We start from the raw sequence: 25540 nt of genomic DNA, 5'->3' as shown, positions 1-25540 counted from the left end.
TAACGCAAAGCTACAGTTAAACAGCTTCGAAAGAAGGAAAAATAATATGCCAACCTCAAGTCATGATTTAATACCCTGACTAGTTCCAAAGCGGGTAACTACATTTTTTTTTATTCATACAAACAAGATATAAAGCCTTGTGGTTGGCTGGGTGTCTACCAGATACACCAAAGATTTATTTATACAACAACACATCTCAACAAAATGTAGTAAACTCAGTCAATTTGCATGTCACACTTATGTAAGCAGAATTAAGCATGGAATGTGCTTGTTGACTCCTCTGCCTTCCTTTCTATTGGTAATACCATGACCGTGTTCTCTGAACTGTCTAAGCCAAAAGCACTGCGCATCCTGCATTTGAGTGACAAGGCAAGCACTAAACCAATGGGGCGTGACTTGGTCTTTGACAGTTGTTGTTGCAGACTATACTCCAAAAAATAGTGGGTGGGTCCAGGGAATATTTTGAACTTAATTGAACTGCATTTAAATGCAGTTTAAATTTAATTTAGCTAATGTACCCACTGGTCATTTATTTCACAACACTTCACCACATAACAGTTATAATTCAGAAATAACTTTTGGAACTCTCTGGTGGTTGTAGCCAATGCTTCTGAAACCTACACGCAGTCTTAAAGTTTCAGAGTTGTACCTCAACTCAAAGAAGCAGCCATTTGCTACTGTGAGGATGGGATGGGAAGGATCTAGTAGACACAAACAGGCTTATTCCAAGTTTAACCATAAGCTGGTGACATAAGAATACAGTGACTGACTTAACTCTAACAGACATTATACTGAGTGGTAAAGTCTCTGATACGATTAGCCCAATTTCAACGAATGCCTCCCTTCCCATTAACGGATTGGCTAAATGCCAGTGAAGAAAAATCCAAGAGCAGCCTTTTCAAATGTGCAAACATCTGCAATGGGAAAAGGAGAAATGAATGAAACATCTCATTGTATGAATGGAACATCTCTTGCAGGGATGTGTATCTGGAGGCCTCAGGGCTGCATGAACCCTACAAAGAAATTCAGATGCAGAGCCATTCCAAATGTTTTCCTACCAAACTGTAATATTAATGTAGATAAATGGAATGATCATATGAACTGTATTCAGTTAACATATTTTAATTGCTTTTAAATTGAATACTGATTATATGTTTCATTTCTTCTTTGTCAAGCAGTGTTGCATACAAACATAACCCTAAACCTCTTCTCCAGGAAGGCTCCAAAGCCTTTTTTACTCACATCATTGCAAAAGCTAGTTAAGCAAAAAATATTTATATGAAGATCTGATCTGAAAGAGATAAATGACTGAGTTACAACCAAGGGAAATGAAAAACTTCTTAAATTGGCCTGACTTACAATGGATTTTCTGTAATCAAGCAAATACTGATCTTTCATGGCTTATCATGTCAGCAGGAAAAGTCATGTCCAGTGTTCCAGAGTACATAAAAAATGATAGTTTCATGGCTCTGTCAGGGCTTCATGCTTTTGCTTTTCAGCATTTTCAGTAATAGTAGCAGAGATGCATTGCTATTTTCATTAACATAAGTTTATTTGAAATCATTAACACACTCCAGCATTGACCCTCAGTTATCAGAACTGGCAGAGTTCCTGACCACTGAAGATTAATTTTATGCTTACTGTGAACTAGATCTTTTAAACCAGAATTAAACTTTTTCAAAAAACAAAATGGCATTTTGGGAAGGCCAAAGAAAAATTAGTTTTCATAGCTTTTCTTCTATAAAATAGAAAGAAACAGGAAATAAGAAATGAAACCAAATTGTTTCCCTGTGGGCATCATTCTAACCAACACATATACATATCTATTTTCAAAATGAAAAGGGAAGTTTAAAATAAGCATAGCTGTCTTTCTTTTCTGTTTAGTTATCTGTTATTACTTCTAAAATTACATTATTTTCCTGGAAAGTATGGAAAAGGGACTGATTAAACTGGATTAAAATGGGAATAATTAAAATGATTGGTGAAATCCAACATTGCATAGACTAGAAACCAGCAGGAACAATGATAATTTCTCATTCCTTCTTCCTTTCCTTAGTCTCTACATTCCTCACTTCCAAAAAAAAATTCCTGTGAGTCTCAGGGAGATCCACACAACAGTTGAAATGCGTGCTTTACTAGGCTTTATTGAAAAAAGTAAACCAATGAAATCAAGAGCTTAGTGCAAGCAGTGCGAAATCCCGCTGTGCAATTTCAGTGGTTCTTGTCTTCATTCTGGTAAAATATACTATCCAGTATTTTGTAGGGTCTCCCTGCTCAACCTTCCAGTTTGGAGAGATTTTTCAGGGGATATTTGAGGCTACAGAGAAAAGGTGAGTAAAGAATGTATGCTGAATGAGGTGTCTTCTCATGACATTTTGAGGATTTTACTCAATAGCGATCTCTCTATCAAAGCTTCCCATAAAGAAAATGGACGTAACAGTGGCCCTATCTACTTTATTGTTCTATTTACTACCATGGGCAACTATATACACTTAGAAATCCAACAATCAGGATATAAATATAATAGTCCTCCCCTTCAGTTGTTCCCAGAAACTGGTATTCAGGGCTGTACTAATTCTTACACAGTTAGCATATTCCGCTAATTCTCTTTTAAGGCAAAGTAAGGCAACACCCATAATCATAAACTGTGAAATTAAATGCAGTAAATTAACTACATGAATTTCTTCTTGCATGATAAAAATGTACAAGAAATATGCCGAAATAATGTTTTATTCACAAAATAATGTATAATTTCTACTGTTCCACAGTGGAAGGTTATTGAATCAGGTTTGGTTCTTCTGAAGATACTCCTTTGGCAACCATGGGTTTAAAACCTTTGTGCACCTACATCATATACAAGAAGCCACTGAGAACATAACCTGTGATGTTGGCATGGCAAATTGGCTCCCAACTCACTCTCATTCTCAAATGTTTTAGATTTAAGGGCAAGCTGTTTCTTTAAACTAACACCATTTCTACCCAACTCCATACCATACTGTGAACATATTCTTATTATTATTATTATGGCTGTGCAAAGCAATTAAAAGAGTCCCTTTGCGAAGTACAATGGCACAGGGAAAACACTACTTCTCAAAGTATTCATTTTGAGTCCATTCTCTAGAAGATTCAGACATCTCAGGATGGACAGAGACAGATGGCTAGAGAGACAGACAGACAGATTTAAATTATCTCCTGTCAAAACCCACAGGAATAAATTAGCTGTTCAGATTACGTTTTTCTGAAGTGCCAAATCCTTGGGCCCATCAGGACAAGAGAGGAGCTTTAGGGACAAAGCCAAATCTGCCTCTGTCCATTTCTGGAACGCTGTGTTAATTACTTCTGCAAGGAGTTCTGCACTTATAAATTTGGGGTCTCTGGGGTAGACATTAATCCATGCCAATCGAATTCTTTTCTACCAGGGAAGCCTTGCTCAGAATTATTGATGCGCAAAATGGTTCACGGGAACAGAAAGTTCCAGGGAATACTCTAACATTCCATTTTTCTCTTGGGTCATGCCAATCCAGCTATTCAAGGGTCTGTCTAGAAGTGTACTTTAAGTAAATTGGGAGTGATACATGGTGTTTACTTCTGGAAAAGCAATGGTATTCCAGCTATGGTACTTTATTCCAGGAGACAAGAAGAATATTCTGTCCCCATTCTGCACATTCCTGATTAAAAAAAAATGAGGGAAAGGACTGTCTTTTCAAATCATGTGGTCTTGAAAGCCAAACTCTTAGAAAGAACACAACAGATTATGAAGAGCCAGGTCTCCTGATATGTTGAATAACTTATACTCATTATAGTATTATTCAGAGAATACTTTCAGTATTATTTCTTGATTTAAGAAGTATGCATAATTTCACAGAAAACACTATTGGGACATTGCGTCACATGCTTTAAAATACTGCACCCTATGAAGCATTAGATTTCTTGCTTAATGTTACCAGTGTCACAGCATACCCATGCAAAACAGTTTATGAAATAGTTACAATTTATAGATCTAAATATAAATAGCATTGTTCCCCCCTTTCTCCTCCATTTTATTTATACTGTTCTCTAAAGGCCTGTGTATATTAAGCATGTAGAATTGCTTAAGAAAACGTACCTCTGCATTCAAGTTGTCTGCAAGGCTTTCAAGAAACTGACTTTCAATTGGATTCTGCTGAGTAAGCAGAGTCAGATAATGACTGAGTTTGTCATGTGTTGTAATAATGACACCTTCTCCAAATTTATCAAACTGGGGCCGTCCAGCTCGACCAAATATCTGCATGACATCTAAAATTCCAAGGTCAACAAAGGATCCTCTTTTTGCAGCATAGATCTGTGTTCCCTATTTGACAAAAAGTTAATAAAAATTAACATAAACACACATAATTATAAACCAGATGAGCTGAAGACCAAAATTAGGCAAATACAACAGGCTTTCAAAAGTGTACTGAAGGTAATCCTTTTATAATCTGCGATATATTTAAATCTTTACTATCCAACTCGATTCCCAAAGGAGAGTCAGTTTAACAAACAACCTTTTCCAACACTGCTAGATAATTAGCAGCAGATCTTTCCTCCCCTCTTCTGCAAATAGTGAAAAAATCATGTTCCATGACACTTTATGGATGTCTAATGGCCAAAATAGACAGAGCACATGCTTTTACCTTAATGATGACTGCATGAGCTGGAAGATTGACACCCCAGGCTAATGTAGCAGTACAAACCAAGACTTTTATGTAACCACGAGAAAACAAGTTTTCTACTAAAGTTCTGTCTTGCCGGAGCATTCCTGCATGATGAATACTGAATCCATCTGGAAACATTTCACGTAATTGCTTGTTTCTGGACTTCTGCACCTTTTCAAGGGACAAGGGAAATATATACAAAATTAATACAATGTTTACAGAAAAACATATAGCAATCCCAGCATGTTCAAAATCACAGAGATTTCCATGTGTGCATACAGTAAATAGGATGCAAACTTAATGCACCTCTAGTCACATATTATTCAGAACTGACAGCTTACTATATATAAAATCCTGATCAATGCAGACAGTAAAATATTGTTAGACACCATCTGTTACTTGAAGAGAGTTATTAGGTTAAGCCTTGAACTAAAATATACTTATCAAGGCAAACATAAGGATAAAAAAACCTCTGAATTTGCAAAATTAGAAATTTAGTATGCAAAAGGGCCATAGCTGTTGTCATACTCGTTTTTTTGCAATGAAAAAACAGCTTGATCCATGACCTTCTCAAAGTCACCCACATCCTAGCCACCTCCTGTTTTGACTATTGTAATGCACTCTACATGGGGCTGCCCTTGAAGAGTATCCAGAAGCTTCATGTGTTACCTCTTTTGCAGGAGCTGCATTGGTTGCTTCTGGGTCCAATTCAAGGTGCTGGTTATCACCTTTAAAGCCCTACATGGCTTGGGGCCTGGTTATTTGAAGAACCGTCTTTCCCCAGTTACATCTACCCGGCCCACCAGAGTGGGAAGGCAGAGTATGTTACGGGCCCCTTCTTTGAGGGAAGTTCATCTAGTGGGAGCATGAAAAAGGGCCTTCTCTTTGGTGGCACCCTCCCTGTGGAACATCATTCCCCTGGAGATTAGATTGGTCCCCACCTTGATACTTTTCTGAAAGGCCCTGAAGACACAGTTCTGTCAGTAGGCCTGGGGACCCCAGGTTGAGACTGAGCCAATCAAGTGACTGATTTGATTGTGTTTGTAGCCACCCCGGGGGGGTGGGGTGAGGGTTTGATGGTTTTTTTATATTGTGGATTTTAAATATGTAAGCCAGCTGGAGTCACTGTGTGTGAGTTGGCTGGCCATATAAATTTATTAAATGAAATAAATAAACCCCAAACCCAACAAAAATGTGAAACTACTACTGAGTTCAGTGGAAATATGCTTTTGGGGGGCAGGAGGGGGGTGAAAGGGATGGAGTTTTCTTTCCAGAATCCTCACACTCCCATACCTACCCTATCTTTTGGGGACAAAAAAAAGCTTCCCAAAATTGAGCCACTATTGCTACAAAACATACCCTCTCCCCAAAAATCTTTTCTCAGGTCAACAGAGACAGTCCATATTCCAAAACCAACTTTTTAGGTCATCAGATTTCAAAGGCATGCCTTAAAACAACCTGTACTGAAGAATTTAAAATATCCAAACTGGATAAGCAATTTAGACCGCCATCGGTATTTCTTGTTTCATTTGCATGGATACCATGGAGATTATTTCAAGGCTAATAGTTTCTCAAGATATCTTCTGAGAAACTAGAATGTCAGCTAAACTTGACACAATTTGTATAGGAATAAAAGATTCAGATACATATTTATCAACATAATACAGGCGTTCCACAAAGGTTAAAAGGTGGCAGAGGGCTCTGAATCTACTGATCTTGGAAGTCTTTTGAAAGAAAGTGAGCCTGCAAACGTTTGGAAAGGCAGCACAGTGTAACTGATAGCTTACCACTTTGATTTAATGTTTTTCATAGTACAATAGACTGTCAATACTGCTATAATTTTTAGACCTCTATCACAATTATAGATGTTTCTGATTATATTTGTTCAACCTTGCGTAAACTAGGTTATAAATAAATGCTATAATGAAAACCCTATACAAAGTATTGACAGCTACAAATTTCAATGCGAAAACTCGCCTTATGATGAATGTTGTGTCATATGCAATTTGCCAACTGAAGAACCTTCCAATGCAACAGTCATTTTGGCCAGGGTAGGGAAAACGGGAAAGAGCATATTTAAAAATATTTACAGATGGTCCCAATCTGGTTGATTCTGGTGAGTAGTATTGTAGGCATACAACACAGGTATTGTGACGTCTCTCAGCTCAAGAGCCACTGCAAACCTGGGTGGGGGGCACCCATTTCCCCCACAGCAAAACTCATGCCTGTTGTGTGCTTTTTTTTCCTCCATCAGTTGAGGGTGGGATTTAGGGCACAAAAATAATTGCCTCTTACCCATGGAAAAGAATAGCCTGAATTTAGGGAAATTTTAAGGTATGTACAGCAGAACGCTGTATATTTGGTTAAAATGGCTATAAATTGACTGCAAGATTCCTTAAGTCTGTGCTTCGAGGCATGTATTCTATTCCATAACCCTCCAACATACTAAATAAAAAAATAAAAAAATACCTTTCCCCATTTGATAGATACAATAGGCAGCATACAACTAAAGAGAAAACAGGATATTGAGAGCTACCCTTCCTGTCACTCTTTCACACACAGGCATATAATGTTATTGCATTTCTCACCTGAAGTAATACTATTTCCCAACAAAGGCAAGGAATAAGATTATTCCTAAATAATTGCAGATGCCTAAACTGAAAGTGATTTCCCCCCCCCCCCGCCATTTTTTAAAGAGTCCTCCTTAACAAGATTTATAGAGATGGGTGGGATGGAGTTATAAGAATGACAATAACTGAATTGTTTTCTGTTTAGAACTGATATATCCCCATGTACATTTAAGGTGGAGATTTTCTGATTCTCTTTCTCAAAGCCTTCTGATGAACTGTGTGGAGGCAGGTCTCTTAACTAATAATGGGGAAGCTTGCTGCTGATTGTTTACCTAACAGTCTCCTGAAATCTTATCAGTCTGGGAACCAACTCATCTAATTAGACATCACTCATGACAGAAGAATTAGCAAAGTGTGGTGCTGTTTCTAAGTAATAGTGATGTAAGTTTATTTATTTAAATTAATATCCTTTTAGGCCAGAGAAGCTCTTAAAGCAAGGCTACGTTGCTTTGCACAGTAGAATTTAATGAGTTTTTAATTTAAAAATACATTTTTTCTTTAATGTTAACTTTGACATTTCGCTTTCCCTTGCTGTTGACTAGGAAAAATACTGAATAGAACAAAAAGACATGGAAGAATAAAAGAAACATATTCTGAAAGTGAAGAAGAAAGAGCCTTCTACTAATCTTAGTATCAAAAAGACACTTCATGCACTATTTTTGCAACCACCCAGAGTTGCTCTCTGAGTCAGATGGGCGGGGAATAAATCTGATAGATAGATAGATAGATAGATAGATAGATAGATAGATAGATAGATAAAATTTTTAATCTCCAGCTTCCTTTCATTTATGTGCTCTTTCTAAAATGGCATGAGACATTTAAATAAATAAGAAATCTACTGTATATTCCATAAGAAATTGCAATGTTACAGAAAATTTTTAAAAGACTTTGAAAATAAAATGAGCTGCATTGGTTCACAGATATTTCTCTTACTTCTCAAAAATAGTATTGCTATACAAGCTTACTGGATTAGATAGATAGATAGATAGATTTGTATTGTAGGTATACAACATAGATATTGTTAACGTCTGTCAACTCAAGAGCCATATATAACTCACACTACAAAAATGGGTAGCGGGCACCTTTTTTCTTTAATTTCTCCCCTGCCCCCCATTCACTCCCATAGCAAAACTCACACCAGATAGACAGACAGTGTGTGTGTGTGTGTGTGTGTAAATATAGAAATCAGCAGGCTGTAATTTGTCCTAAGTTTAGTGTCATTCATCTGTAAAGCTAATTACTATCTGAATACACAGCTGCTCGGAGCTATCGGAGTTCTTGGAAAGCAAAAGGTGAAAAAAATTCTCATTAAAAGCTTCAACTGTGAGAAGTCAAATAGGCCCTTATGATAAACACACATAGAAACACACATGCACATCTACATACACATAAATATACAATACACAGAGGGAGCACGCACACATGCACTAAGTATTCACTGAATTGTTTTATAACTATCCAATTACAAAACTCAACCACGTCAAAACAGAATACAGGTGGTCCTTGACTTACAACCATTTGTTTAACAACCTGTAAAGCACTTCCAAGCGTTGCAAAATGTCGCACCACTATCAGTGGTCACATGATCGCATTTCGGGCACTTGGCAACTGCCTTGCATTTACGACCGGTTGCAGCATCCCGCGGACACATGATCACGCTTTGCTAAGTTTTTTGCCGTTTTCCAGCAAAAAACGCCCATTGGGGAAGCTGGATTTACTTAACAATCGCTGTAAAATGGTTGTAAAATCAGATCCAGTAACATAGTGACTCAACTTGGGATGGAAATTCTGGTCCCAATTGTGGTTGTAAGTCAAGGACTACCTGTAGATACCACACATACACCCATTAGATCTAGGGTCGGGGTAAAATCAACATTAATTAGCAAATACACTTAATTATCCAGTTATTAAAAAGAGTGATAAACTACTAGATTACCCATGAAAGACACTATGCCACTGTAGCACCAGCTCTCATTTAGAAATGTCTTAACTTTAGAATTTAGTAATCCAGTTTTGGCAAATATAACATGCCTTACTTTACTTTTAGAGTGAAAATATGCAATAATGAAAGACAGATATCCTAAATCAAGATTATATTATTTATAAAAATAAAGGTGGGATAAAAAATCTAACAGAAAAAAAATCCATTATATAGAAAAACACAAGAAAAGAATATGCAGTAACAAGAAAGCCACAAGGTGGCTCTCAATGCTTATCTCTTTCTCTCTCTTTCTCATACATACACACTTGTTATTTTTTTAACATAATGAAGCTATCTTATATATAGACTTTATGGAGCTATCTCCAATTGCATTCTGAAGTTACCTTATAGAGAAGTGACTTGCAGATGAATTAAAATAATTCCATAAAGCATATACAGTAAAAAGACAGTTTCCCATGTAGCTTTTCAATCACACTCAACTCAAATCTTACACAATTATTTCTAAACATATTGATGGAGGTTTTGTAGATTGTTTATTTTGATCTTTATCGAAAAGCACTATATTGGATTCCAAAAATCTGAAGACAAATCTGGTGATGCACATGATTTATGCACTTCTCTGATTTTTAGGATACTTAGTACTTTTCTTTTTGGAAGTAGCCAACCAATAAAATGCCTAAGAAGCACCTCAGACATTTAAGTTTAAATATGGATGGTTTTACTCGCTAAATATACCAGAACCAGTTGCTTAAGATTGGCACTGTGAGCACTAAAGCTCTTGTACAGCACTTATCAGTACCTAATCTGGAAACTGCCTGTTTGATATAAAAGCAGCATGGAGGATGGATTCACAAATCCATCTTTAACGCTTCTCTCCCCAGATTTTGAGACCACCCTAGACTCGATAACATAATTACACATTGAGAGTCAAAAGTGTTAAGATCATCATGCCTGAAAAGGATGACCACTCCCAATAGAGTCCCAGCACAATAACAGGAGAACCATCAAACAGCCCTCTTGATTTTACTACTCTTGCATCATGTTCAACTGCAAGGCCATGAAGAGTTGTATATCTCCATCCCAGGTGAGGTAAGTGATGCTATGACTGCCCTCTCTCGGTGCCTGGGGGCTGTAGGGGTCTGCATAGGGAACAACAGGCTTCAGCTGAACCCTGGTAAGACCGAGTGGCTGTGGGTTAAGGGCTCTTCCGTATCTGGGATGTCATCTTTGGTTCTGGATGGGGTTGCACTGCCCCAGACAGACCCGGTGCGTAACTTGGGGGTCCTCGTGGACTTACGGCTCCTGTTCGAAGAGCAGGTGGCAGCCATGGCCAGAAGGGCCTTTGCACAGCTTCATGTTGTGCACCAGTTATGCCTTTTCCTGGATCGGGAGGCCCTTCGAACAGTCACTCATGCCCTTGTTATCTTCCATATAGACTATTGCAATGCGCTCTACATGGGGCTACCCTTGAAGAGTATCCGGAAGCTTTAGCTGGTCCAGAATGCGGCCGCATGGGCTATTTTTGGTGCCCCTAGAAGGGCGCACATAACACCTTTGCTTCACGAGCTGCACTGGATATCAGTCTGCTTCCGGATCCAATTCAAGGTGTTGGCTATCACCTTTAAAGCCCTATATGGCATGGGACCGGGTTACCTGAGGGACTGCCTCTTCCCTGCTTCATCAGCCTGTCCCACCTGATCATGCAGAGAGGCATGCTACCCCATCGATAAGAGAATTCCACCTGGTGGGGTCCAGGAGGCGGGCCTTCTCTGCAGTAGCACCCGCCTTTTGGAACATCCTGCCCCTGGAGGTGAGATTAGCTCCAGCGCTCCTAGCCTTCCAGAGAAATTTGAAGACCTGGCTCTGCCACCGGGCTTGGGGCAGGGAGGAGAATAGTCATACTTGGGGTTGGCCAGTGCCTTGAAGTGCCCTCCTACGCAGTGACTGAATGAGACCACAGCCATCTGAATTTTATTATATTTGGTAGCTTTGTGAAATTGTTTTATAGTTTATTATATATTTATTGTTTTATATTGTAAACCGCCCAGAGTCCCTCCGGTTGGAGGAGATGGGTGGTGACAAATTTGATAGATAGATAGATAGATAGATAGATAGATAGATAGATAGATAGATGAACAGTATTTATTATGAATGACATTTATGCTGGTCTAAGAAACAAAACATTTCAGAAGCACTACAATAGGATCATCTGAGCTGATCTCAAATTCTCAGGATTAAGCAAATGATGGATACATATGAATAAGATTCTTTGAATTAATGAAACTTTATTTGCTTTTTCAATCGGAAGTAAAAAAAAATCCCAAAAGAAAACAAAGCACTTCTGTATTACTGCCAAGAAAACTGCGTAGACATGTCTGTAGAGTTACAAGTAGTTGGGTTCAACTTGGAGACTACATTATTGTGGTTTACTTTTGTTATCTGCACAATGCAATCAAAGTAGCTTCTACTGTTCTTCTGCTGTCCTTATTAGGAGACACTGTATATTCAAAGTAACAAAGCAGAAAGTAGACTGAAAGTTGCAAAACAAGCTTTTCAGAGAAATTAGTTGCCATGCTGAATTGCTGTTTTATCAATTTAAGGATTCCAGGATCACAATTCTAGTTGCATGGGGACAGTGATATCTTAAAACAGCATTTTTCAGAACTTCAGTGTTTTTCAGAAGATCCCAGGATTCACCTGGGTGTTTTTTTTGCTTTCCTAAGTCAATAGTACACTATAGCTGATTATAGGTTTATTTCATCCCCCTCTACCGTATTATTCAGTTCATTTCAAATACATACTGTCGATTTTTACCTGCATTATAATTAAAGATGAACAATTAAACAAGCCAGATCAATATAATTTTGAATATTGAACTTGGACAGCCTCTCTTGGCTGGCCTGGGGTCAAAAGATATAGTTGAGAATCATCAGTATTGTGATGATACTGAACCCCAAACTGGTAGATGACCTTACCAGCAGTTTCATATAGATGTTGAAAAGGAGGGGAGAGAGAGTAGAACCCTGCCTCATTCCACATGGGAGGGCCTAGGGAGTGATCTTTCTCCCCCAACCAATGCTGACTGTGACTGGCCCCAGAGACAGGAAACTGTGCCCCCAACCCACAGAGCTGGCTCAGAAGGATACTATGGTTGACTGTACCAAAAGCCACTGAGAGGTCAAGGAGCACAAGGACAGATGCACCTTCTCCATTCTGGCTCTGCTGCAGGTCATCAGCAAGCATGACCAAGGCTGCCTCAGTACTAAATCCCAGCCTGAAACCCAAGTGAAACGGGTAGAGACTGGTCAATAGTTGTAGAAAATTGTTGGGTTTTTAATTTGGGAAAGTTGTTACCTGAATATACATGGGGTAAGAGCAACTGGTTAGTTGACAGTATGCCATCTTACTATACATACTGTACATTAAAGCTTTCCTTTTCATTCATTTATTACACTGTATTTTAAAAAGTAAAATTTAGTTGCTGTTAACATTCATAACATCAGAAATAAAAAATGTTGCTAAAAGCAGAAAGCTGCTAACCATTTAACAAGGTTATATCTGAATCAAATCTTTGATGTACATTTGTTATGATCTTTTACATAAGTGAGCCAAATTTTGATACGAATTATAAATGATTCTTTTCTAAAAACGTCAGTGGATGAAAACATATCTTTTGTTCATTTGTCTCACTGGGCAGTGAAATATTTCCATTAATTATCTTTAATGAGAAAGCAACTTAAGGACTTGAGCAGCAAGCCATCACTTACAGGAAATATTAATCTTTTAGTAAGATGTAGACATCACTGAACAAATTGATCTTACTTAGAATGGCTTGTCATGAAGTACCAACAAAAAGAAAAATACGAATAGACTCAAATTTCTTTGTGGAATTTCATCAGTAGACAAAACATATTTTTCTAATGTAAATTAGTTATGAGTGACCTTTTGTCTGCATTGTAGCTGGGAAGAAATAAGAGAGTAAAAAATAAGGATTGGATAAGTAAATCAGGCAGAAACTTTATTAGCTTTGTTTAGTTGGTTTAGGCAAAGAGAAAAGGAATTTAAGCCGTAGCTTGGTTAGCTTAAAGTAAGTTCTGCAAAACTCTGGCAACTGCTGAGCAAGCTTATGAAGAAAAACAGTAGTGAACAGCTTTGAGGAAGTTAGGTCCCCATACCCTAACTCCTTTTCAGGGGATCTATTTCAGCTTCATTCCAGTTTGTATGCTAATTTAAGATCCTCCAAGCTCATATAACCTCTTGATCGTTGTGTTTATCTGAAAAGAAGACTGCATTTCCCACCAAACAAATTGATGTTAAAATGGAAGAGTTATCCTGGATTCTCTGAGAATACTGCAGTGGGGACAGGTTTACTTTTCTGTCTAATTTTTGGGAGTAGGAAAATAGTGATGGGGGTGATGATGGAAATGTCTTAAAATAACTTGTTCATGTCAAAAGCATAATCTCTGCCTGAAGAAAAGCTCTATTTGTGATTCTAAAGTTCAACATAAAAACCCCCTCAAACATAAAGAATATAAATATAACCACTATGAGGAATATCAAATTAGGCCCCTTCAACCTAATCAAACAAGCAGTTTGGTTTAAAAAGAGGGGACAATTGAACTGTACTGTAAAGAGAATGGGTATGAGATGGCTCAATGAGGAACCAGTTCAGTTACGGAACAGGATCTAGACAGCTCTTTCTCCTATCAGGCAATATGCTTCTCTTCGGTTTATATTCCAGGGAAACTAGATGCTGAAGCAAACGATTCCTTCTTTCAACAAATAAAGCTACTCCCTAATTTTATTTTCATATATATATTTTTTTCCAAATTTCTGTCATTGCCCATCTCCCCCGAGGGGGACTCTAATCCCCAATTGTTTATACTGGGAGTCCAGATATTATTTTCACAAAAGCCAGGAACCACTGCAGTAAGAGGCTTTCAGTATTTCTCCAGGATGAAGGCTAGGTCAGCCTCTCAGCATGGTGTCCTCTAGATGTGCTAGACTACAATCCCTATGCTGCTATTGTTGTTATCCACTGCTGGATGAAGGTCTCTTCATTAGGAACCCTTATCTGCCACACTGGTCCAGTGCGGGTTGGTAGTCTTATGACTCCCCATCCAGGGGTCAGCGTCACCCAGACGGCTTCCGTGCCTAAGGGAGAACTAGAACATGGGTCTGCCAGCTCCTATGCCAGCACCTTAACCACTACACTACCCTGTTTCTCATAAATTCTCAGTATATCTGATGGGATTTTGTACATAAATGGATCTTGCTTTAATCAGACAAAACTGTCACTTACTTGTTTTTCTGACTGCCCATAATCAGGACCTTGGGATGGTAAAAAATAGCATATGTGACCATTGTTTTTAGCTTTTTCACGAAGAGCCATAGCAGTCCGGACTGTAGCATTTCGAGCATGAACAAACACCATCACCTTGACACAAAAAAGATGTAATATATGTTTAGATATAGCGAAGCTTTATATTTATTTTTCTGTAACAAAATGTTTGTGGTTATCTAAACTAATTCTTCTAATCCAAAGCCAGTACACAATATTTTTGATACACACTTACATGAATATGAATAAATAGCAACATAAATACACTTATACAAGTCTTTAAAAAAATATAATGTAGAGTTAGCTTTCAGAGAGGAACAGAGTTATAATGCTAAGAAAGCGTATAATATGAATAAACTGTTTGTAGACTAGAACAAGTTTAAGAATTTATATAATGGAATATTTAAATAAAGTTACTCCTGATGCTCATACACACATAAAGCATAATCATGTGCACATAAAACTGAGAACAAATCTCAAGTAAAAATAGATAAAAGCATTCAGCCTGAACACTGGTATGCACATTGAGGGCTTAGAAAAGGCAAATGGTTTAAAAGAACATAAAGACTAAAAATGCCACACACCAGTACTCCTGGGTTTGGCTTTGGGTTTTTGGCCCCCCCGGATCTGGTGAAATGCCACCTTTGACCCTTGATGGGGTTGCATTTCCCTGGACAGAGCTGGTGTGCAATTTGGGGGTCCTCCTGAATTTGTGGCTCTTGCTTGAGGAGCAGGTGGCAGCTGGGGATAGGGGACCTTTGCACAGACTCATCTGGTCTATCAATTGCACCCATTCCTGGACAGGGAGGCCTTTCTCACGTCACTCATGCCTTAGTCACTTTTTAGTTGGACTACTGTATTGTGCTCTGCATTGGGCTACCCTTGAAGACTGCCCAGAAGTTAAACCTGGTCGAGAATGCAGTGGCACATGCAGGGATGGGTGCCCCTCGGTTTGCCCATGTCACATCTGCACTAACTCACAGTTTCCTTGTGGGTGCAATTCAAGGAGCTAGTTGTCTCCTTTAAAACCTTATATGGCATGGGGCTTTATTTGTGGGACCCCCCCTCCCTGAGGGTACCTGCCCACCCTACCACGTTGGATAGAGAGGGCACATTCCAGATCCCTTCCCTGATATATTGCCACCTAGTGACACCTAGGAAGTGTGCCTTTTCTCTGGTAGCCCCTACCCTTGGAACACTTTCCCAGAGGCAAGCAGGACCCCATCCTTTTAGCCTTTTAGAAGGTCATAAAGACCTGGCTTTTCCTCCAGATGCTGGGGTACAGCGATGAGAGCCTGTGGATGGTTGCTGGGGCATCCCCGGAGGACAATTGAGGCAATGGGCTTTAGTCCTTGTTTTTATGTTTTTTAGGGTTTTATTTTTTTGTGGTTTTATTGCTGTTGTGAGCCCAGAGTTGTGCACTGATGAGTGGCCATACAAATCTTTTTAATAATAAAACAAAACAAAACAAAACAATTTTCATTAGGAAGAATGCTTGGAAGGGGTCCCTCAGTAGAATAAAACCATCCACTTCCCGATCACAAATCACCAAGACTCCGTTAGTTTAATGAGGCTCTTTTAAAACAACCCTGAGAGCCAGTAGTTGGCACCGTATCTTGCAGCAATGGATTCTTAACTCAATAAGCACTGTGTGAAAAACAACTTAATTCTGTCTGACCTCAATCTGCTACCAGTGCATTTCAATGGGTCACTCAGAGTTCTAAAATTAGGAGAGAAGGAAAAATATATTTCTACCCACTTTCTTTACACTAGGTATGATTTTTACAAACCTGTAAGATTTAAAAGAATTGTTTCTTTTCTGTAAACTAAGGCTGCGTGAGGAGAGTGTTAAAATTTGGGAATTCCATTGTCCTATATCCAGATGTGGATATGGGAGTAGCATCAGTTCCTGTATCAGCAAGGTATTCAGCATGTAGAATGCAAGCTTCATTTATTATTACTTCAAAAATACAATATCAGGAAGAAAAAAATAGACCAGTATTGGTCCAAGACCAACAAATAAGATTTTCAAAAGGCACCCTTTTTATTCAGCCTATTAAATGAGCTCGAAAAACAAAACACCACAGACCGAAGAGGGTTAACACAGCCTGTCCTAACTATGTCAAGAGAATTTTTTATTTCAGTGGCTAACCTCTATGCATTACATTATGCAAATAAGTTGGAAAAAGTAATTTGGAATAGAGAAAAGTGGTTCCACAGCTACAAGCTGTGTAATTAGATCTGTACTCTGAAGTTCAAAGCTAGCTCTGGTGTCTCAAGAGCTGAGAGCTTGTGTAGCTTTTTTCAAGAAAACTAAACTTTTAAATGACAAAATATGCAAGCAAAGCATAAAGAAAATGTCTCCAGGTTAGCACTACAGAATATTTGGGGGTGGGGGTGGGGTTCTTGTTTTTTAACTAGTCATTGGTATAAAGAAATAATATTATAATGATACTCTTTATGAGAAGAAGCAATTTTAAACTAAAACATTTCAAAAATCTCTTTACAAACATATGTCAGAAATGCAGTTTTGACTGTTATGATGTACAACTTACCTCTAAACTATTTCGCGCTGCATGAGAACAAAGATTCCTACCACGTAAAACATCAGTCACATAACTTTCACTAAAATTCTCTTCTGATAGTGATCTCTTTGATTAGTAGTAGGTAGGGGTGTGCAAAACATTCCAAATTCAAAAGATTTTATTTTGAATTTGAAACATCCCATGTTCAGTTCAAAATGTATGCCTTAAAATTGAAGCAGGAATGTTTGAAATGCTTCCAGGATGGTCAATATTAATAAATATTAACTTTGGACTATAAAGCTGAGTATTTTGAGTATCTATAGGAACAGGCCATTTTCACAAGTCCCCCAGGGGGCTTGAAAATTCAGTCAAAATCTTTGTTAAGTGTATGACATTGAACATTTCTGCTGTGTCATTATAGTGATACTTCAATTTTATATTAACCATACAGCTTTCCACTGTCATCCTACTGATAGTTTTATCTTATCCATCAGCCAAAGGGTTCAGAATAAATTATTCTTTCTTTTTGATAGAACTGTATTTTGGTTTGTAAATAAAATCAATGCTATTCAACTTATGTTAGTGGACAGTTATTTAAAAACATATCCAGATTTAGATTTTCCAGAGATGTTATCTTACGTCTTTTTATCATTGTTAATTAGCAATGCATGAACTGTTTTGACTTCAACTTGCCCTGTTTTGAGTTGGAAACATGTTACATTTCCAAAATGTTAGAAACTGCCCTTGTTGAATGTCAAACTCAAAATAGGATGTTCTGAATTTGAAATGGCTCAGATTCCAAATATTCTACAAACTCCTATTGCTTACCAATGGACAGGAACGCTTGAACATATGCGAGTAGTTTAAGCTGAGCCCCGTTAGCATTAATTAAAGCTAGCTGTGAAATCTCTCTGCATGTTTTGAGCCACTTAAGATAATTTAATATTTTCACCCAAGATTTCATACAAAATCTGCTTCTTGACTGGATTCCCATACATATGCTCTTGTTCACTGTTAAGCAGATTGGACTACCAAGCATGTTTCCTAAACCTCAGATCCATTTTCGTCCCAGGAAGGGAACAAACCAACATCATTACAAATGTAAGGATTGCCTTTAAGACCTGGATGAAAATCCTTTGCACTCAATGACTGCCTGAAGTCTGGAACCCATGGACATGACCAAATTCTGAGTTTCCTCCCTCAAGCTGCTTTGCCAGGCCTTTGCTGCAGCTGCCTTCAGCTGCTGGTTTGTGGGTCTTTCTGCCTTCAGTCTTGTCTTCAGTAAGTGAAAAGCATGTTCTATTGGGTTGAGATCAGGTGACCGACTTGGCCATTGAAGGACATCCCACTTCTTTGCCTTGAGAAACTCTTGGGTAGCTTTTGCTGTATGTTTTGGGTCATTATCCATCTGCAATATGAAGTGGTATCCTATCAGTTTGGCAGCATTTGGCTGAATCTGAGCAGAAAGTATAGTCCTAGACACTTCAGAATTCATCCTGCTGCTTTTATCAGCAGTCAGGGCATCAATAAACACCAGTGACCCAGTTCCATTGGCAGCCATACATGCCCATGTCAGAACACTGCCTCCACCAATTGACAGATGATGTGGTATGCTTTGGATCATGAGCTGGTCCTTTCCTTCTCCATACTTTTCTCTTCCCATCATTCTGGTGCAAGTTAATCTTGGTTTCATCAGTCCAAAGAATCTTATTCCAGAACTGGGCAGTGTCAGATCCCTTCAATCAAAAGGTTCACAGAACCCCTTATTGGAGCATCTTCCTTTGGTCTCTTATCATTGGGAACAAACTCTGTGTTGCCAAATGGGAGCGGGCGTTGGGTTGGAGTGGATTATTATGGCTAGGAATTTATGGTATTCACACATCAAGGCCAGAGAGAGAACATACATCAGAGAGCCACCTGGATGGAAAAGGGGGGTGACATACTTTAATGGGAAGTGGGGAAAAAGTAATTATGTGAATGTAGTTTTAAATGTAGGTTTGCGCAGGAACTTCCCATTCGCAGCTTTGCTCTTATGCTGGTCATTTCGCTTCATTAAAACAGTAAAAGGAGCTTGAACTCTAGACAGTTATTGTGTGAATGCTTGAGTGTAAGCCAGTGCTTACATTAAGCTGTGAATCCTGTCATTCGGTAACTCTTCCCGGGTATCCTAACCAGTTGAGAGTTAATGAGAAATGCTGAAACATGGAAAATCCAAGGCGAAGGAGCCATCGCTCTCCTCTGACACGGACCAGACCGTGCTGTACGCCAAAGTGGAAGAAGAAAGGATAGAATCGGAAGGGAGTTCTGGAAGCGGGGAAAGTGAAGGAGAAGCTGAACCCAGGCTGAGCACAACAGAGCTGGAGAGCACACTCCTCACCCTTGATTTTGTGGCAGACCCCCAAACCCTGATGTGAGAGTGGGGGACCAACAGATGGGCCCATCGGCATCAAGCTCAAAGGGGGTGGACGGGAGATCCCTCAACCCGTGGAAGCCGAAGTACAAGTGCTGAGCCCGGGGTCCTGTGGAATAGCGTCAGAGGTGGATGGGATCCCACAAGTGATCCGAGGGCTGGAAGCAAGGATGTCAGCCATGGAGGTGATGATTTAGCACATGTTGAAAGCTACCGACACCCTTGTGTATCTGCCAGGTGAGCTCTCAACCCAGCTTTCCAGAGGGGCCTTGCCTGATCAACGCGGTCACCACCGCACTGTGATGCCTGTCGAGGGGTTCGACTCCCTGCCCGGCGACAGAGTGGGGGCCACGAGGAGAGCCAAGATGGATTGACGGTGGCTCCCACGGCAGAGGCAGCACACGAGGGGACCCTGAAAGATATACAAGTTAAGTTTAGCGGTGACCCCCAGCAGCTGGCCTTTTTCTTGACCAATGCATCCATTTATATGCGGGAGTTTGGGACTTGTTTTCCTATGGAATACAAGAAGGTGAGCCAGGTCGGGGCAAGGCTTCGGGGAGCTGCAGCTGATTGGTATGTACAACTTCATGATGCTATGGCTCCTGAGCTGAACAACTTGAAAGAATTCATGAAAACCCTGAGGGAGAGGTCTGAAGACCCTTTAGAAAAGATGAGGGCTAAATCAGCCATCTAGCAACTCAGGCAAGGGGGGAAGAGCGTGGCTGAGTACGCTGTGGAGTTTAAAGCCTTGGCTGGAAAAGTTATAGATTGGTCTGAGAGCACCAAAATAGACTATTTCAAGGGGGGATTGCAGCCAGAGATCCTAAGATGGGCACTCTGCAGAGGAGATCCCCCCACATTAAAAGAATGTATCTGTCTGGCAGGGAAGGTTGAAAACACCCAGTACCAGTTCCGGAGGCAACTGAGAGCACAAGCTTCAGGAAGAAACACCAGAGCCCTGGGTCAGTTCCTGTTCACCCAATGGAGACTGTTCTGAGAAAGGAAAGAAACCAAGGACAGAACCTGGAAGAGAGGGTGGTGCTTCAAATGCGGCAAAGACTCCCATCGAGCAGCAGAGTGCCCCCATGGAGGAATTGAGGCAACCAAGCCGGGAGGGAAGGTCACCAACCCCCCCCCCCACCAAGTGCAAGGGAGCGGCTGCAACTGCGCTGGCCCGAAGGGACAAGGCAATGGAACCACCAAGAGAGTTGAGTGAGGAATCGGAGGCTGAGGACCAGAAGCCAGTGGGAAACGAAATTCACCTGTTCTAGATCACGCCTGCGAGCAGGTAGAAAATCCCAGGCACAGCATGCCAGCTTCCGAGGACGACGACAAAGAAGACCCACTGGTGAGTGATGACTGCCCGACGTTGCTAGTCAGGGTGGAGTTAAAAAATTTAAGAACCCGCCACAAAGCCAATCTCACAGCAATGTTGGATTTGGGGTGTACCGAATGTTTAATACAACCCGCGCTAATCAACACGCTGAACCTCAAACTAAGAGACTCAAACAACCCATAGTTTTCACCCAAATGGATGGGTCTGTAGCTCATGGCGGTCCAGTGGAGTTTCGAACAGAGACAGTAGCCATGGGGGTGGGGGGGCCACAAATAGACTCTACAATTCATTGTTGCCCCCATAGCAAACTATGCCATCATACTGGGGCTCCCTTGGCTAAAAAGTAGAAACCCTCAGGTGGAATGGGACACGGGCTCCTTGATTTTTAAAACCGGGAAGAGCCAGTCATTCCCAGCACCGCCCAAGCAGGGGGCCACCCAACTAGCCGGTATAATGGTTAAAAACTCTCCCGTACCCAAACCAGAGGCAGAGCCGGCTACACCAAGAGTGTATGCGGACTTCGCCGACATTTTTGATGAAAAGCCATCAGACCAGTTACCGCCCCATAGAAAAACTGACTGTGCCATAGAAAATGACCCAGGAGCCAAGCTCCCTAAGCCGAAAATGTACGCCATGTCAGAGACTGAGAAAAAGGTACTCAGGGAGTTCATTGACAAAAATTTAGCCCGGGGTTTCATCGAGCCAGCTAACTTGAGTGTTCCAGTGCTTACAGGCAGGCTTTTTTAGGTGTTTGCAAAGTCTAATCTGGCCTTTCTGTTCTTGAGTGTTTGCACCTTGTCGTGAAGCCTCTGTATTTACATTCATAAAGCAGTCTCTTGATCGTAGATGTTGACAATGACATGCCTACCTCCTCAAGAGCATTCTTGACCTGGCTAGATGTTGTGAAACGGTTCCTCTTCACCATGAGCAGAATTCTGCGGTCATCCACTGTAGTTGTCTTCCGTGGTCTTCTAGGCCTTTTGCTGTTGCTGAGCTTGCCAGTTAATTCCTTCTTTTTCAGGATGTTCCAAACTGTTGTACTGGCCACTACCAATGTTTTTGCTATCTCTCTGATGGGTTTGTTTTGTTTTCTCAGTCTAATGATGGCCTCCTTCACTTGCATGGACACCTCTTTGGACCTCATGTTGAGAGTTCCAGTGAACAGCTACCAAATGCAAATGTAACACTCAGAACCACCTCCAGGCCTTTTATCTGCTTGATGGGTCATGGGGTACCCAGGAAACAGGCCACACCTGGCCATGCAGCTGCTTGTCAGCCATTCGTTCCATTACTTATGAGCCACCAACGATGGGTGTGTGTGTGTATGCCACTGGCTGTACTTCCTGAATGGTTAGTGCCCCACTTTTGTCAAACCCCTTGAATTACAGCTGGAAGTCCTGACTTCGCTCCCATCTGGGTGTGTTTCCTTTCAACTTCAGTGTGGTGGTGTACAGAGGCCAAATGCCAAAACAGTTATCCTTGTTCCAATATTTCTGGTCCTGACTGTAGCACCTTCCATTTGTGTCTCTTGTATCTCCTCTAGTTCAACCTTATGTCATTCCAAAATTCTCTTGCCTTTTGAACTGAATTAAGTTGAAATCTCTGCTGCTTAAAAGTCAAAATCACTCCCTCCAATTCATCCCACCTAAATGGTATATTTTTCTGTTTTAATTTGTCAGTCAGGAAGATGTAATCTTTTTTCTTACACAGCATTCTAATAGGAATTTCTTTAAGTAGGATTACATCTGAACTACCCATCTTTAACTCTGTATTAAAATGTTGTAGAATCTGGTCTCTTGTTCTTTTCCTAACAAAATGCACTAATATATCTCTTGGGACGTTTCTCAATTTGGCATATCTTGTATTGATTCTACAGATCTTATCCAATTCCGCTTCCATATCTTCTTTGTCCCATTCCAAAAATTTTATGAAAGCCTTAACTATCCTATCCCTTACATCTTCCCTGGGTTCTTCTGGGATTGCTCTCAACCTCAAGCAAAATTCCTTCTCTCTCAATTCTAACAATGCCAGATTAACTAAATCTTTTCCCATCTCTTGGCTTATTGCTTCAGTCTTAGTTTCCAAAATTTCTACTTTTTCTTTAATAGTCCCTCCTTGAGGGGGAGATGGGCGGTGATAAAAATTTGATAAATAAATAAAAAGATTTGTTGCATCTCATTTTTAATCTGTATTGCTGATTCTTCAAATTTCTTATTCAGTTTCCTCCAAATTCACCAATTTCTCCTCTATGGAGGCTGTCACTGCTGCTGTTACAGATGTTGTGACAGTCTTTCCCATTTCTTCAAGCAGCCTCCATAAAATCTCAGGGGTAATCTGGCTGATCAGTCAATGACCCTCTTCTTCCCTCTTTCATTGCTTCTCTAGTAGTGGCCATTTTTCTCTGTCTTAATTTGAAATCCAAAAGAAATTTAAAAGAAAAGCCAGCTTTAACCTATTTTCCCCCTCTTTTGTGTTTCTTAAATCTTGCACTTTTACGACAGTCCCTTAAAGCTTCTGTTTCTATGGTCTTCAATCCCTGTACTTTTACGACAGTCCCTTATCCCTTTTGTTTAAGAAAGCAGACCAGTCATTCTCCTTGGTGAGCCATAACAAAATGCTTTCCCAGGAAGGTACATGCTATTTATTTAATTAATTCCCTGGAACTTAGAGTAAACAAAGTCCAAAAAGCTCCCCAGGACCCTTTATCCATTTAAAACTTTTGTTATCCAGATTCTTACTGTGCTTTTTGCTGCAAGTTAGTTTTTTTTTTTTAAGTCTTGTTCTTTTTCTATTAAATACATTATGGGCTGTAGGAACACTCACCAAATGATTCAGTTAAATTGCCACTCTAAAGATCTCCTTAGCATTAGTTGTAATCTAAAGTGATTTAAGAAATGGGGTTTGGTTAGATCCAATGTCCTTTAAAAGGCTTCGCTGAGGCTGCAAGCCTGATCCTTTCCTGGACTCCAGGCTGCTCTTACTCACAAGGTGCCCACAGAATCCTTTCAGACCCTGCAGGCTTCCTTGTGAAAAGCAGCCATCCGGAGCACACATGGATGATCTCTTCATCTTCTCCTTTCTCCAGAGAAGCCCCACAAGACCAGGCACCTCACTTGATTGCAATTCCAGCCTCAGTGTCGTCTCCGCACTTTCAGAGATGTTCAGTCTGTCATCCCCCCCCCCCCCCCGCGGAAGTCCAATCAGATCCTGCTGTTACTGGTCCTCATCTGCAGATATCTCAGGGTCATTGACTCCTGAGTTGCACAATCAGAGCTTGTTAAGCCCTGCTCTTCCAATTCCGAGTCTGATTCATTAGGCAGCTTACAGCACCAGAATATAGAATGGTGGTGGGGTGGGGTGAGGTTGGGGGGAACACCAGACAATAAAACAATGCATTCTGATCTTTTTCATATAAAATACATGTTTCATTTCTTAGAACCAAAAAGAAAAGTTAATAGGAAAAACTTTTAGACTTTACCAAAAGTTTAGCACCTTAAATCAGCAGGTGACATGAAATTATTTGCTTTAAAAAATGTATTTTAGAATAACTGGTTTTACTTTTATTGTTAAGTATAATAAGAATGGTAAAATGGGAGCTCCAACACAATTGTCTACACGTCCATAAAGTGGCTGATACTATGCTTTGAGATTTACTCATCTGCACACACACTATGGCTACTAATTAACTATGAAATGACTTCATTAGAGAAAACATAATAAAAGAATGCCAACATCTGGCATACAAGCATTATATCTGCATTCTTTTTAAATTTACTTCAGACTTGAATCAAGTATAAAGCTATAATAAATCATGAAAGCTGATTAAAACTGGAACGAGTGTCAAAGGGTCAAAAACAAATCTCTCATGTCATCTGTTATTTCTGTTAGAACTGAAAATGTTCACAGCTTTTTAATTTAATTCTCATTATTCACTTCCTATATAATTTGAGACGTTGGAATAGATAGAAGGCCACTGAATAGAATAAATTTCCCAAAACAAATGTCAAATAGTGAATTTTTAAATAAAACTTACAGAATTATAAACCATTAGATAGAATTCATTACTGTCAGCAGCAGTATCTTATCTAGCAGCATATTTACTATACTTTCATAGCATAGATTGATCCCACTGAAACCCTAGCAAGTTCTGTAATCTTGTCTAAGGGTCAGTTCTAAAACCGTTTCTTAATAGTCTAAGATAAATATGGAAAATACTGCAGTTTAGATATAATTTTGAGTCTTCTGACCATGACAAACTGACAGGAATGGGCAACCTTTTTGTAGGTAATAGCTACACTTAACACTGTTATGGCCCTGCTAGGAATGCTGTCTTTTCTTTTAGAAGTTTATCTTCCAAACCAAAAGTTGTCTGTTGCTCACTTTTTCTTTGGACAATTAACTTCCAGAAAACAGCTGGACTACCCTCACAATGGTGTGGTCTGGAGAAGAAACAGAATGTTCTGAACATTCTATTTTTGGAGTAGGTTTTGCACACATGTTAAATATTTACTTGACCACTGTAATAGTAAGCTTCAGTGTCCTTTTCGTGTAAACCAGTGAACAATTGCCTTAAAGAATGTTTGCCATGGCCATTAAGTGAATCTGGCTTCCCCGTTCACTTTGCTTGTCAGAAGCTGCCTGGCAAGGTCGCAAACGGTGATCACATGATCCCGGGATGCTGCA

General features: G+C 39.8%; 1 protein-coding gene across 2 annotated transcripts in view; it reads right to left on the bottom strand.

Moving 5' to 3' along the window:
- Nucleotides 1-25540, bottom strand: part of ASCC3 (activating signal cointegrator 1 complex subunit 3) — a 213930-nt gene that overhangs the window by 103791 nt on the left and 84599 nt on the right. For both annotated transcript variants that reach the window (XM_063311715.1, XM_063311724.1), the window contains exons 13-15: nt 14548-14682; nt 4653-4844; nt 4106-4330 (exon numbers count right to left, since the gene is read on the bottom strand). In XM_063311715.1, coding sequence (XP_063167785.1) covers nt 4106-4330; nt 4653-4844; nt 14548-14682 — 552 coding nt within the window. The remainder of the gene's footprint in view (nt 1-4105; nt 4331-4652; nt 4845-14547; nt 14683-25540) is intronic.

The sequence above is a fragment of the Candoia aspera genome, chromosome 1 (assembly GCF_035149785.1).
Source record: "Candoia aspera isolate rCanAsp1 chromosome 1, rCanAsp1.hap2, whole genome shotgun sequence".
Lineage (NCBI taxonomy): Eukaryota > Metazoa > Chordata > Lepidosauria > Squamata > Boidae > Candoia > Candoia aspera.
The sequence above is the reverse complement of the archived record's forward strand: the minus strand, read 5'-3'. Positions and strand labels throughout refer to the sequence as shown.